The sequence below is a fragment of the Cherax quadricarinatus genome, chromosome 52 (assembly GCF_038502225.1).
Source record: "Cherax quadricarinatus isolate ZL_2023a chromosome 52, ASM3850222v1, whole genome shotgun sequence".
NCBI lineage: Eukaryota > Metazoa > Arthropoda > Malacostraca > Decapoda > Parastacidae > Cherax > Cherax quadricarinatus.
Window position 1 is genome coordinate 31,033,621 of NC_091343.1, and position 17,319 is coordinate 31,050,939.

Sequence of the window (17,319 nt, forward strand, 5' to 3'; positions counted from 1 at the left end):
AAAGATAAGATAAAACCAATATTGCAAACTAGAAATACCGCAGGAAATAGCAAACAAGAGGACTCCACTAGCAATAGTGAGGATATATTACCAAAAACAACTAGTGGGAGCTCCATTGTTGGTGCTAGGGAGGATAGAAGTAAGACAGGGAAACATGCACCAACAGGGAATACAGTCACAGAAACCCAAGGCAAACGGAAACCAAGCCTGTGCACATACTATGCACTCGGTATCTGCTGGCATGGGAAATCTGGAAAAACAGATGGGACGTGCAACTATGACCACCCTAGAAAATGCCATGCCCATATGACAACAGGAAAATGCAAACTCCCTTCCTGTAAGCTTTTTCACCCTGAACTGTGTACCTCTTCAGTACAGGAAAGACTGTGCTATAACTTAAATTGCCAGGCATACCATCTAAAGAGGACAAAAAAATACAAAACATCCAGGCCATGGGAATACCTGGGTAGCCACAGCCACTCAAGAGGGAGAGGTTTTTTAGTGCCAGGAAGGAAAAAAAACTGGCAGGAAATGGCAGAAATCGTACACCAAATCCAGTCATTCCTGGAGTGGAACCACAGTCGATGGCCTCCACTCCAAACCAACAGATACAATACCACCAGTCCGATAACATTCTACTTTGCAAATATACAGGGTCTAAAGCCAGCAACAAACAACAAAATACCTTTCATCCGTGGACTGCTTGCAGAGGCAAAGGCAATGTTCGCGGCTTTCACTGAGACCCACATAAAGGATCACTTGGACAACGAAATATGGATCCCAGGTTACAACCTATACAGATGTGACAGAGTGAACAGGCAAAAGGGGGGGGTTGGCCTGTACATTGCAGAGTCACTTGTTTGCACAGAACTGCTAAATGCCTCAAATGATGTAGTGGAAGTTTTAGCAGTAAAGGTCGAGAACCAAAACCTAGTCATTGTGGTTGTCTACAAGCCTCCGGATGCAACATCCCAGCAATTCCAGGAACAGCTGTTAAAAATTGACCACTGTCTGGAAAACCTTCCAGCTCCTGCACCCAACATCTTGCTCCTGGGGGATTTCAACTTAAGGCACCTAAAATGGAGGAATATAGCAAATAATATTGTTGCAGTAATAACACCAGGAGGCAGCTCTGATGAAAACTCACACTCACGCGAGCTTTTAAATCTCTGCACAAAATTCAATTTAAACCAGCAAATAATAGAGCCTACTAGACTGGAGAATACACTAGACCTCATCTTCACTAACAATGATGATCTGATAAGAAATGTCACCATATCAAAAACAATATACTCAGATCACAACATAATTGAGGTTCAGTCATGTATGCGCGGAGCCCCAGACCGACATAATGAGATTAGTCACGAGGGAGCATTCACCAAATTCAACTTCAATAACAAAAACATAAAGTGGGACCAAGTAAACCAAGTCCTAACCGATATAAGCTGGGAAGATATACTAAGCAACACAGACCCCAACTTATGCCTAGAACAGATTAACTCGGTGGCACTCGATGTATGCACAAGGCTTATTCCTCTAAGAAAAAGGAGGAGTAGATGTAAAATAGAAAGAGACAGGCGCTCCCTTTACAGGCGACGGAAAAGAATAACAGAGCGGCTAAAAGAGGTCAATATATCTGAAATGCGTAGGGAGACACTGGTCAGAGAAATAGCAAGCATCGAACTTAAGCTAAAAGAATCCTTTAGGAGTCAGGAATCGCGGGAAGAACTAAAAGCCATAAATGAAATCGAAAGAAACCCAAAGTATTTCTTCTCCTATGCCAAATCAAAATCGAGAACAACGTCCAGTATTGGGCCCCTACTTAAACAAGATGGGTCCTACACAGATGACAGCAAGGAAATGAGTGAGCTACTCAAGTCCCAATATGACTCAGTTTTTAGCAAGCCGCTAACCAGACTGAGAGTCGAAGATCAAAATGAATTTTTTATGAGAGAGCCACAAAATTTGATTAACACAAGCCTATCCGATGTTATCCTGACGCCAAATGACTTCGAACAGGCGATAAATGACATGCCCATGCACTCTGCCCCAGGGCCAGACTCATGGAACTCTGTGTTCATCAAGAACTGCAAGAAGCCCCTATCACGAGCCTTTTCCATCCTATGGAGAGGGAGCATGGACACGGGGGTCGTCCCACAGTTACTAAAAACAACAGACATAGCCCCACTCCACAAAGGGGGCAGTAAAGCAACAGCAAAGAACTACAGACCAATAGCACTAACATCCCATATCATAAAAATCTTTGAAAGGGTCCTAAGAAGCAAGATCACCACCCATCTAGAAACCCATCAGTTACACAACCCAGGGCAACATGGGTTTAGAACAGGTCGCTCCTGTCTGTCTCAACTATTGGATCACTACGACAAGGTCCTAAATGCACTAGAAGACAAAAAGAATGCAGATGTAATATATACAGACTTTGCAAAAGCCTTCGACAAGTGTGACCATGGCGTAATAGCGCACAAAATGCGTGCTAAAGGAATAACAGGAAAAGTCGGTCGATGGATCTATAATTTCCTCACTAACAGAACACAGAGAGTAGTCGTCAACAGAGTAAAGTCCGAGGCAGCTACGGTGAAAAGCTCTGTTCCACAAGGCACAGTACTCGCTCCCATCTTGTTCCTCATCCTCATATCCGACATAGACAAGGATGTCAGCCACAGCACCGTGTCTTCCTTTGCAGATGACACCCGAATCTGCATGACAGTGTCTTCCATTGCAGACACTGCAAAGCTCCAGGCGGACATCAACCAAATCTTTCAGTGGGCTGCAGAAAACAATATGAAGTTCAACGATGAGAAATTTCAATTACTCAGATATGGTAAACATGAGGAAATTAAATCTTCATCAGAGTACAAAACAAATTCTGGCCACAAAATAGAGCGAAACACCAACGTCAAAGACCTGGGAGTGATCATGTCGGAGGATCTCACCTTCAAGGACCATAACATTGTATCAATCGCATCTGCTAGAAAAATGACAGGATGGATAATGAGAACCTTCAAAACTAGGGAGGCCAAGCCCATGATGACACTCTTCAGGTCACTTGTTCTATCTAGGCTGGAATATTGCTGCACACTAACAGCACCTTTCAAGGCAGGTGAAATTGCCGACCTAGAAAATGTACAGAGAACTTTCACGGCGCGCATAACGGAGATAAAACACCTCAATTATTGGGAGCGCTTGAGGTTCCTAAACCTGTATTCCCTGGAACGCAGGAGGGAGAGATACATGATTATATACACCTGGAAAATCCTAGAGGGACTAGTACCGAACTTGCACACGAAAATCACTCACTACGAAAGCAAAAGACTTGGCAGACGATGCACCATCCCCCCAATGAAAAGCAGGGGTGTCACTAGCACGTTAAGAGACCATACAATAAGTGTCAGGGGCCCGAGACTGTTCAACTGCCTCCCAGCACACATAAGGGGGATTACCAACAGACCCCTGGCAGTCTTCAAGCTGGCACTGGACAAGCACCTAAAGTCAGTTCCTGATCAGCCGGGCTGTGGCTCGTACGTTGGTTTGCGTGCAGCCAGCAGCAACAGCCTGGTTGATCAGGCTCTGATCCACCAGGAGGCCTGGTCACAGACCGGGCCGCGGGGGCGTTGACCCCCGGAACTTGTCTCTGTCCAAACACTGTATTTAATGTCACTGAAATCTCCATATAAACTTTGCAGCCAGAGGCACTTATAGTCTAGCCTTAGTCTAGCAGTAACAACAACATGGAATCCACTGACCTTCTTACTGTCTCCGTAGATATGTTTGCTTAAAAAACAAAATTATACAGAACATGTTCTTTATTTAATGCTGGTTTAGCTAATTCTTCAATGTGTCATTTTTCTAGAGGCCTACGTGAGAGGGAACCCACAAATGCTAACTGTAATCCCTTTCATAATCATTTGTGTATAGCTGTGTCTAGCTTCATTCACAAACATGCTACATTAAATTGAGAGGCAATTTAGAGCAAGTAATGATCATCTAACATTGATGACTGCTGAGAAGATCTTAGACTACGAAGTCATGTGTCGTTGGGCAGTCAAGGAACACTCTAGTCTGAGTATTGCTTTTTCTCTAAATCCTGGACTAGTCATAGTCAGTGGTTTATTAGGATATTTTATACATGGCTAAGTATGGTAGGAGAGAAGCCAGGGGAATGTCACGGGAGATGGAAGTGAGAGCAGATCGATGATACCTATGGCCAAAGCTGCTGCTCTGGTCATGGGTATCATCAGCAGGAGCACGGAAGGCGCATGCTTGGCTGGGAATTTGAATGTTACTGGGAGGAGGCTTAAAGACTGTTGACTTCCGCTGGCAATAGTACTGTGCATTGTGACTTCTACTGGCATTAATAGTGTGTAATGTGAGATGTGACTTCTATTCGCACTGGTAGTGTGTGATGTGACTTTGTAGAATACTGCGCGTCATGTGATTCCTACTGGCACTAGTAGTGTGTGATGTGACTTCTGGCACTAATATTGTGTGATGTGATTTCTACTAGAACTAGTAGTTTGTAATTTGACTTCTATTGGCACTAGTAGTGTGTGGTGTGACTTCTACTAGCATTGGATTGGAATAAAAATGTCCAAAATCACTCCAGGTTGAACCATTTTTTATCCTATTATAGAATATGCAGTTAAAATATCATGAGATGGTTTTAGCATGATACAAGGCTGTTTTTCTTCAGATTTCTTAAATGTTTGAAGTTTTAAATCTGTACATAACCATGATGACGTTCTGGAATTGGGGCGATGAGATGTGTGAGACCCATTTAAAGTTTGGGGCACCCTGGGCACAGTAAGAGAACAATAAGTGGTCAAAGACTCCTAAACTTGTTACTTTCAAATATCTGGAAGATGTGTAGTGTAGTGACGGTAGATGTGGGGTGTAGTAATGGTAGATGAGTAGTGTAGTGATGGTAGATGTCTAGTAGTGTGTGATGTGACTTCTACTGGCACTAGTAGTGTGTGATGTGACTTGTACTGGCACTAGTAGTGTGTGATGTGACTTCTACTTCCAACTCTAGTATGTTGTGACTCCTGGCACACGTGTTGTGACGCCTAGCTAAGGTTGTTTGACTCCTGGCACACTTGTTGTGACTCCTGTTGGCATGTGCTGTGTGTAATAAGCTGTGCAGGTAGAGGTAGTATACTAATGGTATCCAATACCGACAAGATGATGAGTAAGACGCTTGAGCAATTGTTGGTTACCTTTGTCACTAAAACTTTTCAGTTGGATGCAGAGGAGACAGACAAAGCAGTGGAAAGGTAAGGATGTTATGGTCGTCTATTCAACCAAGTAGTAGAGTTTTTTATATTCCTACAGATGATGTTTGGAAAAATCATCCAGGTACAGGTAGTATTTAGAGAATCCTGCTGGCGAGCACTGTGAGTTGTCTCCTTCTGCCGGAACATGCAGTGTATTGTGAGTGCTGGCATAAACACTGTAGTCGAACACTTTATTTTAGGTGCACTGTATTTGAACAAACTTAATAATAAATCTGACATAACCAACTGGCAAATACAGTGTTTTCTGACTACGAAATTTTTACCTACACAGACTTGGTGCGCAATTGACGGATTTCTGATCCTAGCGTCGACTATGCTGACTTTGTCTTGGAATGCAATTCCAGGCTCGAAGAAAACTGCAGTGAGTGTACAGATTACCGTCACAACTGCCTTGAAAACAGTTATTTATATGGGTAAGGATGCTATATAAAAGTTTAGTTCTGCTTTCTGAACTATTAAACAATCTTGCTTTTACAGAATAGTTCAGATCTTAGACTGAAAATATATAATGTACATGTCTCAATATAAGAGGAAATCACAGTATTATTATATTGAGGAAAATAATTCCAAATAAGCGATTCTTTGGCATTAATTCAGTAAACAATTTTAATTAAAGGTGTTTTGATACAACTGGTAAAGGCCTCTTTGGCCCTTGGAAATGGACTTGATCTTCCTTTCTTTAGATTCAGCCTGAATGAATCCCATTCTCCATGTGTTAAACAAGAGCTACTAATGTGTTTAGGGCTCCTCTGGGATGAAAAGAAAATCTATAATTAAATAATCAAGTTAACGGTTTTAATATAAGTATGCTTGCCACCTAAAATGGAAGAATGCAGCAAATAATGTTGTATCTGAGATAACACCAGAAGGCAGCTCAGATGAAAATTCACACACACACGAACTTTTAAATCTCTGCACCAAATTCACCTTAAACCAGCAAACAATAAAGCCTACAAGATTGGACAATACACTGGACCTCATCTTCACTAACAATGATGAGCTGATACGAAATATTACCGTATCAAAACGCTCTCGCTTCACACGGTGAGGGCCTGGGTTCGATTCCCAGCCAGAGTAGAAACATTGGACGTGTTTCTTTCAACCTGTTGTCTATGTTCCCCATCAGTAAAATGGGTACCTGGGTGTTAGTCGACTGGTGTGGGTCGCATCCTGGGACACTGACCTAAGGAGGCCTAGTCACAGACCGGGCCGCGGGGGCGTTGACCCCCGGAACTCTCTCCAGGTAAACTCCAGGTAATAGAGGTTCAGACAGTATGCGCGGAGCCCCAGACCGACAAAATGTGATCAGCCACGTGGGAGCCTTCACCAAATTCAACTTCAATAACAAAAACATAAGGTGGGACCAAATAAAACCAGGTTCTAAATGATATAAACTGGGAAGATAGACTAAGCAACACGGATCCAAACCTATTTCTAGATCAAATTAACTCTGTGGCACTTGAGGAAAAGGAAGAGAATATGTAAACTAGAATGAGAAAGGTGTTCTCTATACAGGCAAAGGCAAAGAATAACAGAGGGGCTAAAAGAAGCCAATATATCTGTAATACGTAGGGAGACACTGGTCTGAGAAATAGCAAGCATCGAAGTAAAGTTAGAGGACTCTTACAGAAGCCAAGATACGCGGAAAGAACTGAAAGCCATAAACGAAATCGAAAGAAACCTAAATATTTCTTTTCTTATGCCAAATCAAAGTTGAGAACAACATCCAGTAATGAGCTCTTACTTACCCGAGATGGGTCTTAAACAGATGACAGCAAGGAAATAAGTGAGCTACTCAAATCCCAGGTAGACTCCAGGTCATAAGACAGTGACTGTAACATACTAGCCCAATATTACCAGTACCGTCAAGAACAGTTTGAACATAAGATGCAGTGACTGTAACATACTAGCCCAATATTACCAGTACCGTCAAGAACAGTTTGAACATAAGATGCAGTGACTGTAACATACTAGCCCAATATTACCAGTACCGTCAAGAACAGTTTGAACATAAGATGCAGTGACTGTAACATACTAGCCCAATATTACCAGTACCGTCAAGAACAGTTTGAACATAAGATGCAGTGACTGTAACATACTAGCCCAATATTACCAGTACCGTCAAGAACAGTTTGAACATAAGATGCAGTGACTGTAACATACTAGCCCAATATTACCAGTACCGTCAAGAACAGTTTGAACATAAGATGCAGTGACTGTAACATACTAGCCCAATATTACCAGTACCGTCAAGAACAGTTTGAACATAAGATGCAGTGACTGTAACATACTAGCCCAATATTACCAGTACCGTCAAGAACAGTTTGAACATAAGATGCAGTGACTGTAACATACTAGCCCAATATTACCAGTACCGTCAAGAACAGTTTGAACATAAGATGCAGTGACTGTAACATACTAGCCCAATATTACCAGTACCGTCAAGAACAGTTTGAACATAAGATGCAGTGACTGTAACATGTATTCCAAGTTTACCTGCATGTTCATGTTCAGTTTTACTACATTACACACCTTTCCCTTACTGATATTTCACTTTGTCAGTGTATTTCATTTATGTTTGTTATCTACTCCTCTGCTATGAGTTTTTATTATTATCTATACAATCATGATTGTCTACAAAAATAGTCTTCAAATATGGTTTTCCTCCTTTTTTTTGGGGGGGGGAGGGAAGGGGGGGGGAACTTTACATATATAATTTTTAAAGCCATAGTAGTCGATACGCCTTTTCCTTCGCGTGTTTGTGTGGTTCCTGCTGGTGATTATCCCAGTCTCAAGGTCATCCACAATACTCAGCTTCAAACAGAAGAAACACACTGCCACCATTATGTTCCATAGACAGCAATGTAATAAACAGTTATTACCAACAAAACAAACCACAAATAAATTTCTAATTACTGCTAATCCAAAAAACTTCAAAGATCATTCAGTTCACTAATCGTATTTTTTCTTAAGGGTAAATATGAAACAATCTCGAGTGTAGAAAAACAACTGAATGTTGTGAATTTTCAACCAGAATAAGACCACCCGTGACTCTCTACAAGTTAATAGAAAACTTTGGGTGTGACAGAAAACCTCGGGTACCTAGCGAATAAACATTTAATATGGAGCAACTTTCATCTCGGTCGAACCTTCACCTATACGAAAATTACCATCAATAAAGAATGTTTCCGTCATATATTCACCAGTCTCCGCCTCCCCCGCCATAGTCTCCTCGTCTGTGTTCATTGTTATTGATATTGATTTTAATCGTGTGGTTTAGGGAAATAATTATTTTGCCTACACATTTTATGGAATTTCTGAATACAATAATTTTAGCATTTCTGTATTTAAGTACAATATTTTGAACGAAAATTTGAATTATAGATGTAATAAACATTTCAGAGTAAAACATCGATCTTGTCGATGTTTATTACGATATTATTGGACTACACTTAAATTTTTATGTAAATGAAACATACTGATATATTGATATACTGATATATATATTGATATATTTTTTGAAATTGTTTATTATATACAGGTTGTAAGCAGCTGCCAGAGAACACTGCAGGTAGACTGTTGCTGACATCAACTTGGCTGGTGGCCATCGTTCTGGTGGCAACTTATACAGGAAACTTAACTGCATTCCTTTCTATTCCTCGCATAGAGAAAGTACCTCAGACGATCAAGGAAATGATTGACATGGACTACGACTTATCTATCAGCTATGGCTTCTCACAGTATGAAAAATTGAAGGTTAAGAACTTATGGGTTTGTCATTATTGTATTTAATTTATTTTTGAAGAAAATAATGTTTGGATCAACAAATAATGTTTTGTGATGACAGGAATGTTCCATTTTAATCCTCTTCAAATCACATTCTTCATCATTTTACTATTTAGTTTAGGTTATAAAGGATTTAATCGGCAGCACATAAAATATTGTGTTCTCGTCTCTCAGCGATAAGAGAGAGACTTGAAGTTAGTTGATAAGTAGAATAATCCCAGAACCAATTACAGTGGTAAGTAAACCCTTCTTGTAGGAAGCAATGATCTGCTCTCACCATACAGGATAAATGGAGAAAGTTCAGCAGCTACCATGGACATGAAGTACATTATTCTCATGACAGGTTGAACGACCTTCTAGGAATAAGAGACATTAAAATTTATCTAACGGTAATAATGAAAATGGATTTTAATAACAAAACAAATTATAAAAGAAATACCAGTTGACTGAAGCAAACCAAATACCTTACAGAATGTAATGAACGTTTAAAAACTTTGGAGTTAAGTGGGCCTAAGTTCGTCTGTAATATCTGCCTAACCTTACACCCACAAGGATTTTTTACTGGGATTCTCTAGGGCAAACAGAAATCAAATCTATGCAATTTCTGTATCTTGGGTATCTGTAGGCATGGAATATCTGGAAAAATACGTAGGGCATGCAGATTTGACCATCCCAAAAAATGCCGATTCCACATGATCAAAGGAGAATGCATCTCTTCATATAATTAATTTCACCACACACACACACACACACACACACACACACACACACACACACACACACACACACACACACACACACATACAATTTACATCTGAAACCACTCCAACAACACATTACTATTCTCCTCCCATACGCACCTAGGCACTGGACAAGCACCTAAAGTCGGTACCTGACCAGCCGGGCTGTGGCTTGTACGTTGGATTGCGTGCAGCCAGCAGTAACAGCCAGATTGATCAGGCTCTGATCTACCAGGAGGCCTGGTCACAGACCGGGCCGCGGGGGCGTTGACCCCCGGAACTCTCTCCAGGTAAACTGCAGGTAATACCCCCCGCCCCCTCCCTGCACTCTCCACACATCTCTACATTCATCGTCCACTACTATAACTCACTCCAGCGCTCCAACAAGTCTCTCCCTCATCTATCTCTTACTCCAACACTAAAAAATGGCAACAGGGGTCATAAAAGAATATTACAGAGATTGATCTAGTATTTTCAGTTAATGTATTATTAAAACCAGTTGTATTTTGTTACGACGCTGGATATATTTTATCTATACAACATTCGGTTGTTTTAAAATGAAATTTTTTAATGAACATTATTATGTATTTTGATTTTGCATTTTTATTGTAAAAAATGATATATATATATATATATATATATATATATATATATATATATATATATATATATATATATATATATATATATATATATATATATATATATATATATATATATATATATATATATATATATATATATATATATATATATATATATATATATATATCTTATAATTAAGACATTATCAATTTATATTCCGCTCAACAACTTAACTCTTATGTCTTATTTAAGCATTAAAATTCTAATGAATATCACTTGTAAGTGAAAATTGTTATGTATTGTGTTTTTTTCTGGTTGCAGACGTCTCCTAGCAAGGATCAACAATACCTGTTCCACCGCGCAGTGTTCCGTCACGACATATTTAACGAACCTGAAGATAAATTCGTACAAATGGTTCTTACACAGCGCATCTCTCTCATAGGTTAGTCCACAGATGGTTCTTACACAGCGCATCTCTCTCATAGGTTAGTCCACAGATGGTTCTTACACAGCGCATCTCTCTCATAGGTTAGTCCACAGATGGTTCTTACACAGCGCATCTCTCTCATAGGTTAGTCCACAGATGGTTCTTACACAGCGCATCTCTCTCATAGGTTAGTCCACAGATGGTTCTTACACAGCGCATCTCTCTCATAGGTTAGTCCACAGATGGTTCTTACACAGCGCATCTCTCTCATAGGTTAGTCCACAGATGGTTCTTACACAGCGCATCTCTCTCATAGGTTAGTCCACAGATGGTTCTTACACAGCGCATCTCTCTCATAGGTTAGTCCACAGATGGTTCTTACACAGCGCATCTCTCTCATAGGTTAGTCCACAGATGGTTCTTACACAGCGCATCTCTCTCATAGGTTAGTCCACAGATGGTTCTTACACAGCGCATCTCTCTCATAGGTTAGTCCACAGATGGTTCTTACACAGCGCATCTCTCTCATAGGTTAGTCCACAGATGGTTCTTACACAGCGCATCTCTCTCATAGGTTAGTCCACAGATGGTTCTTACACAGCGCATCTCTCTCATAGGTTAGTCCACAGATGGTTCTTACACAGCGCATCTCTCTCATAGGTTAGTCCACAGATGGTTCTTACACAGCGCATCTCTCTCATAGGTTAGTCCACAGATGGTTCTTACACAGCGCATCTCTCTCATAGGTTAGTCCACAGATGGTTCTTACACAGCGCATCTCTCTCATAGGTTAGTCCACAGATGGTTCTTACACAGCGCATCTCTCTCATAGGTTAGTCCACAGATGGTTCTTACACAGCGCATCTCTCTCATAGGTTAGTCCACAGATGGTTCTTACACAGCGCATCTCTCTCATAGGTTAGTCCACAGATGGTTCTTACACAGCGCATCTCTCTCATAGGTTAGTCCACAGATGGTTCTTACACAGCGCATCTCTCTCATAGGTTAGTCCACAGATGGTTCTTACACAGCGCATCTCTCTCATAGGTTAGTCCACAGATGGTTCTTACACAGCGCATCTCTCTCATAGGTTAGTCCACAGATGGTTCTTACACAGCGCATCTCTCTCATAGGTTAGTCCACAGATGGTTCTTACACAGCGCATCTCTCTCATAGGTTAGTCCACAGATGGTTCTTACACAGCGCATCTCTCTCATAGGTTAGTCCACAGATGGTTCTTACACAGCGCATCTCTCTCATAGGTTAGTCCACATGGCTCACTTAATGCATCATTCTCACAGATAAGTCCAGTCGACTCACACCAATTCGTAACTCACAGATAACCCACATAGTGGGTATTTCTCTCTTATAACGTCAGTCCGGATGATCTTCTGACTGTATCTGTCTTACAGGTCAGTCCAGACAATGCAAAGAAGGATGGCAGATTTCTGAGTATGTCTTAGAGAGAATATAACGGAGTGCTGGTTAAAATTGTCTAGGAAGATGTTATAGTTTTTTGCCTTGTTCTGATTTTCGTAAGATAATTCCGGGTTTTCTTGAAAATATCAATGGTTCAGAAATGGGATGGTATGTAGGTTGAAGGTTGAAAACTTTTTGTAGGTTATTTTTTCAAGATTAAATAATAGCACCCAGCCCAGCTGAAACTTGTAGACCTAGGCATCGCCAACACACCTATCAGCCAATCTTAAAACAATTGCTAATCAAGAGCACCAAAACTGTTCTACAAAAATCCTGTAACATTTTACACAAATCGGAACAAGTCAAGAAACCTCAATTCCTTCTATAAGAACAGCAGCCTTAATTAGAACGAGATTATTAACTCCCTTAATCCAACAAATAGTAGAGCCAGACTAGAAAATATCCTGGACCTCATTGCCACTAACAATGATGATCTGATACGTAATATAACTGTATCAAAGACAATTCACTCAGATCACAACATAACAGAGGTACAGACATGTATGCACAGGGCAACGGACCAGCAAAATGTGAGCAGTCATGAAGGTCTCTTCATGAAATTCAATTTCAATAACAAAAACATACAATAGGATCAAGTAAACCATGTCCTAAATGAAACAAGCTGAGAAGATATCCTAAACAACGCGGATCCAAACATTTACCTTGAAAAAAATGAATTCTGTGGTTCTTGAGATCTGCTCACGACACATTCCATTAAGAAAAAGAAAGAGAAGATGCAAACTAGAAAGAGTCGTTCCCTATACAGACGAAGGCGAAGAATCACAGAGCTGCTGAGTGGGGTCAATATATTTGAAATACGAAGGGAGGCACTTGTCGATGAAATTGCAAATATCGAACTTAAGCTGAAGGAATCTTATAGGAGACAAGAATCACAGGAAGAACCAAGAGCCATAAAGGAAATTGAAAAATAAAAAACACTTCTTCTCTTGTGCCAAATCTTAGGGAAAAAAACATCCAGTATTTGGCTCCTGCTTAGGCGGGATGGGACATACACAGATGATAGCCAAGAAATAAGTGAGATACTAAAGTCCCAATATGACTCAGTGTTCAGCGAGCCACTGCCCAGACTAACTCGACAATCCAAATGAATTATTTATGAGCGAAACCCAATATTTGGGCATCCCAAAAATCTCGGATATTATTATAACTCCACAAGATTTTCAAGAGGCAATTAATGACATGCCCATGTACTCTGCCCCAGGCCCAGACTCGTGGAACTCCGTGTTCATCAAGAACTGCAAGAAGTTCCTATAACTTGCCTTCAGCATTCATCAATTACACAACCCAGGGCAACACGGGTTTAGAGCAGGTCGCTCCTGCCTGTCCCAGCTAATGGACCACTATGACAAGGTCCTGGATGCTGTTGAGGATAAACAAAATACAGAAGTAGTATACACAGATTTTGCAAAAGCTTTCGACAAGTGTGACCATGGTGTAATAACACACAAAATGTGGGATAAAGAAATAAAGGGAAAAGTTGGTAGATAGATTTACAACTTCCTGACAAATAGAACACAAAGAGTAATAGTAAACAGAGTAAAGCCTCAGGCAGCCATGGTAAAAAGCTCTGTTCCACAAGGCACAGTACTCTCTCCCATTCTATTCCTCATCCTCAATTCTGACAGAAAGAGATGTAAGCCACAGCTCCGTGTCTTCCTTTGCGGATGACACCCGGATTACCATGGCAGTGACCTCCATCGAAGACACTGCAAGACTCCAAGCGGACATCAACCAAATCTTCGAATGGGCCACTCAAAACAATATGAAGTTCAACGAGGAGAAATTTCAACTACTCAGATATGGAAAACTTGAAGAAATTAAAAATGTGTCAGGGTATACCACAAATTCTAACCATACAATAGAGCGGAAAAGTAATGTGAAGGACCTGGGAGTGATAATGTCAGAGGATCTCGCCTTCAAAGACCACAACAATGTATCTACCTCATCTGCTAGGAAAATGATAGGATGGATAATGAGAACCTTCAAAACTAGGGACGCCAAGCCCATGATGATTCTCTTCAAATCGCTTGTGCTCTCTAGGCTGGAATACTGCTGTACACTAACGGCCCCCTTCAAGGCTGGCGACATTGCAGACCTGGAGAGTGTACAAAGAACTTTCACGGCACACATAAGTACGATAAGGCACCTAAACTACTGGGAACGGTTGAAGGTCCTTGATCTGTATTCCCTGGAACGCAGGCGAGAGAGATACATGATAATTTACACTTGAAAGGTCCTAGAGGGATTGGTACCAAACCTGCACACGAAAATCACTCCTTATGAAAGCAAAAGACTCGGCAGGAGATGCAACATTCCCCCGATGAAAAGCAGGGGCGCCACGAGTACACTGAGAGACAACACAATAAGTGTCCGGGGCCCAAGACTGTTCAATTGCCTCCCAGCATACATAAGGGGGATTACCAATAAACCCTTGACTGTCTTCAAAAAAGCACTGGACAGGCACCTAAAGTCAGTATCTGACCAACCGGGCTGTGGTTAGTACGTCAGGTTACGTGCGGCCGGCAGTAACAGCCTGATTGATCAGACCCTGATCCACCATGAGGCCTGGTCTCAGACCGGGCCGCGGGGGTGTTGACCCCCCCGAAACCCTCTCCAGGTAAACTTCAGGTAAACTCCCTAAGAGGATTCATCCCAGTATTTCTCTGATACCCTATCATCTCGGGCATAAGAGCACCTAACACAGATTAGCTGGTCACCTTGTTAAGTACCTCTTTCTACTACTTAGCAACTGCTTTCAGTTGCACATCAAACATTCAAGTAATTTCTCCCACTTTTCCTACCAAAATATTAAAATTAAGAGCTTTGCTTCTTTCGATGTCACGACTCTTCACCAACATCTAAGATTCTGGAAATAAATGGTATAAAATATTTCTATATTTACATCTAAGATTCTGCCGTCAGTATTCTGAGACAGAGACTCACCGACAACTACAACCTCTCATTATGTCCCCAGAACTTTATCAGTCTAGTGGATCTCAATGTAACTTTAACTTCGAGTATCAAGTTGACTGCTAAGTACAACGTATTGGGATTGTGTTGGGCAGCTTTCGCAGTCCAGGTTCCCTTCATGGAGAATCTGGATGCCAAGAATTTCAGCACCCTCAGTCCCAACGCTGTTTCCTTTGTAAGGGGTTTCAAGGGATGTCAACTCACCCAGCAGACAACCCACATTCGTCAGGTAGCATCGAAAATGGGTTCAAAGTTTCCACAGTAGTCTTCTGGATCTTCGTTGTTTCTGCTACTCCGTGACTTTTCTTGATCTCCAGCTTCGATCCATGTTGCTCGCCCACTTACCAGGTTCCCCTCTTGACCTGAGGACTCACAACAGGAGGTCTACTACGAATCCTCTTGTTTTCCTCAGTCAGTCGCCGTATCTCGAGCTTCGCCACCCTCAATTCCTCTTTAAAATGCTGGTAAAGTTGCTCAGTGGAGGGCATCTTGGATCAGTCCACAGAAAGTACACTAGATACGTCTTCACTGAGCTAAGTACAGGTCACCACTGAGTTAAGTACTATTATAGTTATTATTATTATTATTATTATTATTATTATCAGTAGTAGTAGTAGTAGTAGTAGCAGTAGTAGTAGCAGTAGCAGTAGTAGTAGTAGTAGTAGTAGTGGTAGTAGTAGTAGTTGTTGTTGTTGTTGTAACAGAAATAGCAATATAGTTACTATTATCAATTTAACTACAAATATTTGTATAGTAGAGTTTGGGGGCAAAAAAAAAGTAAAATAACTTACTGATATTGATAAATCTTTCTTTCAGTATCTGGACAAACTTCCTTAATTCTTCAGGACTTATATGCTAAAGCAGGTGGGAACATAACTGTATTTCTAGTTTCTTATTTAGTTTTAACTGTTGCAAAAATACTTTATACAATAAAAATTCTTGTTTAATGATTACTGTTTTCGCATAAACTAAATAACAGAAACTAACAGAGAGATAATCAAACTGAACAGTGATAAAGCATCGACCTTCACAGTGTCGTCACATATCACATATATGAACATTGTGCTAAAGGAACTGAAGGAGGTAGGTGGCAAGCTGACAAGAAGTGATGAAGAAGTGTGTGAAGAACTCAGCATGAGATTAAGAGTGACATTCTCAGAGGAGATAGAAATACTCCCTATGGGAGTTAAATACTTCGAAGGCGGTGGGACCAAAAACTATCTCTGAGTCCAGAGAGAGGAAGCAGAAGCCCTGAGTCAACCGTTAGCAACAATCCTCAATAAGTTTATCGAAACAGGACAATTACCAGAGGTGTGGAGGACAACAAATGTAATCCTAATTATTAAGAAAGGAGATAGACAGGCAGCATTAAACTACAGACCAGTGTCGTTGTCAAGTATAGTAAGTAAAATTATGGAGAAAGTTATTAGGAGAAGGGTGGTAGAGCACTTAAAAAGGAGTGGGATCATACATGACAACTTGCACAGCTTCATGGACTAAAAATCCTGTGGTGCAAACCTACTGGAGTTCTATGGCAAGGTAACACACAAAGACAGTAGAGAGAGGGAAGGACAGATTGCATTTTCTTCGACTGTAAGAAGGCTTTTGACACAATACCGCACAACTGACTAAAACAAGCTAGAGGAAACTGCAGGAATAACTGGAAAAGTACTGCAATGGATCATGGAATACCTAATATGAAGAAAACAACTAGTGATGAACCGACATGAGTTGTCAGAATAAGCACATGAATAGTCAGAGGTAAGCCTGTTTGCAGACGACATGAAAATAATGAGGAGAATTCAAGCGGACGAGGACAAGGAAAGGCTTCAATGTGATTTGGACAGGGTACAGGCCTGGTCTGACAAGTGGCTTTTGGAGTTTTTCCTCACCACCAAGTGGAAAGTTATGAAGCTTAGGGAAGAACAAAGAAGACTACAGACGGAGTATAGTCTCGGGGACAAGGGCTGCAAGCCCCTCTCGAGGAGAAGGACCTTGT

The 17,319-nt window shown here is 40.9% G+C and overlaps 1 protein-coding gene across 1 annotated transcript in view; it reads left to right on the forward strand.

Moving 5' to 3' along the window:
• LOC128694087 (uncharacterized) overlaps positions 1-16,547 on the forward strand; it is a 74,538-nt gene extending 57,991 nt beyond the window's left edge. The window contains exons 7-11 of the mRNA XM_070096003.1: positions 5,584-5,725; positions 8,854-9,068; positions 10,745-10,865; positions 16,137-16,184; positions 16,300-16,547. Of these exons, the coding sequence (XP_069952104.1) occupies positions 5,584-5,725; positions 8,854-9,068; positions 10,745-10,865; positions 16,137-16,184; positions 16,300-16,547 (774 nt within the window). The remainder of the gene's footprint in view (positions 1-5,583; positions 5,726-8,853; positions 9,069-10,744; positions 10,866-16,136; positions 16,185-16,299) is intronic.
• Positions 16,548-17,319: the final 772 nt, after the last annotated feature.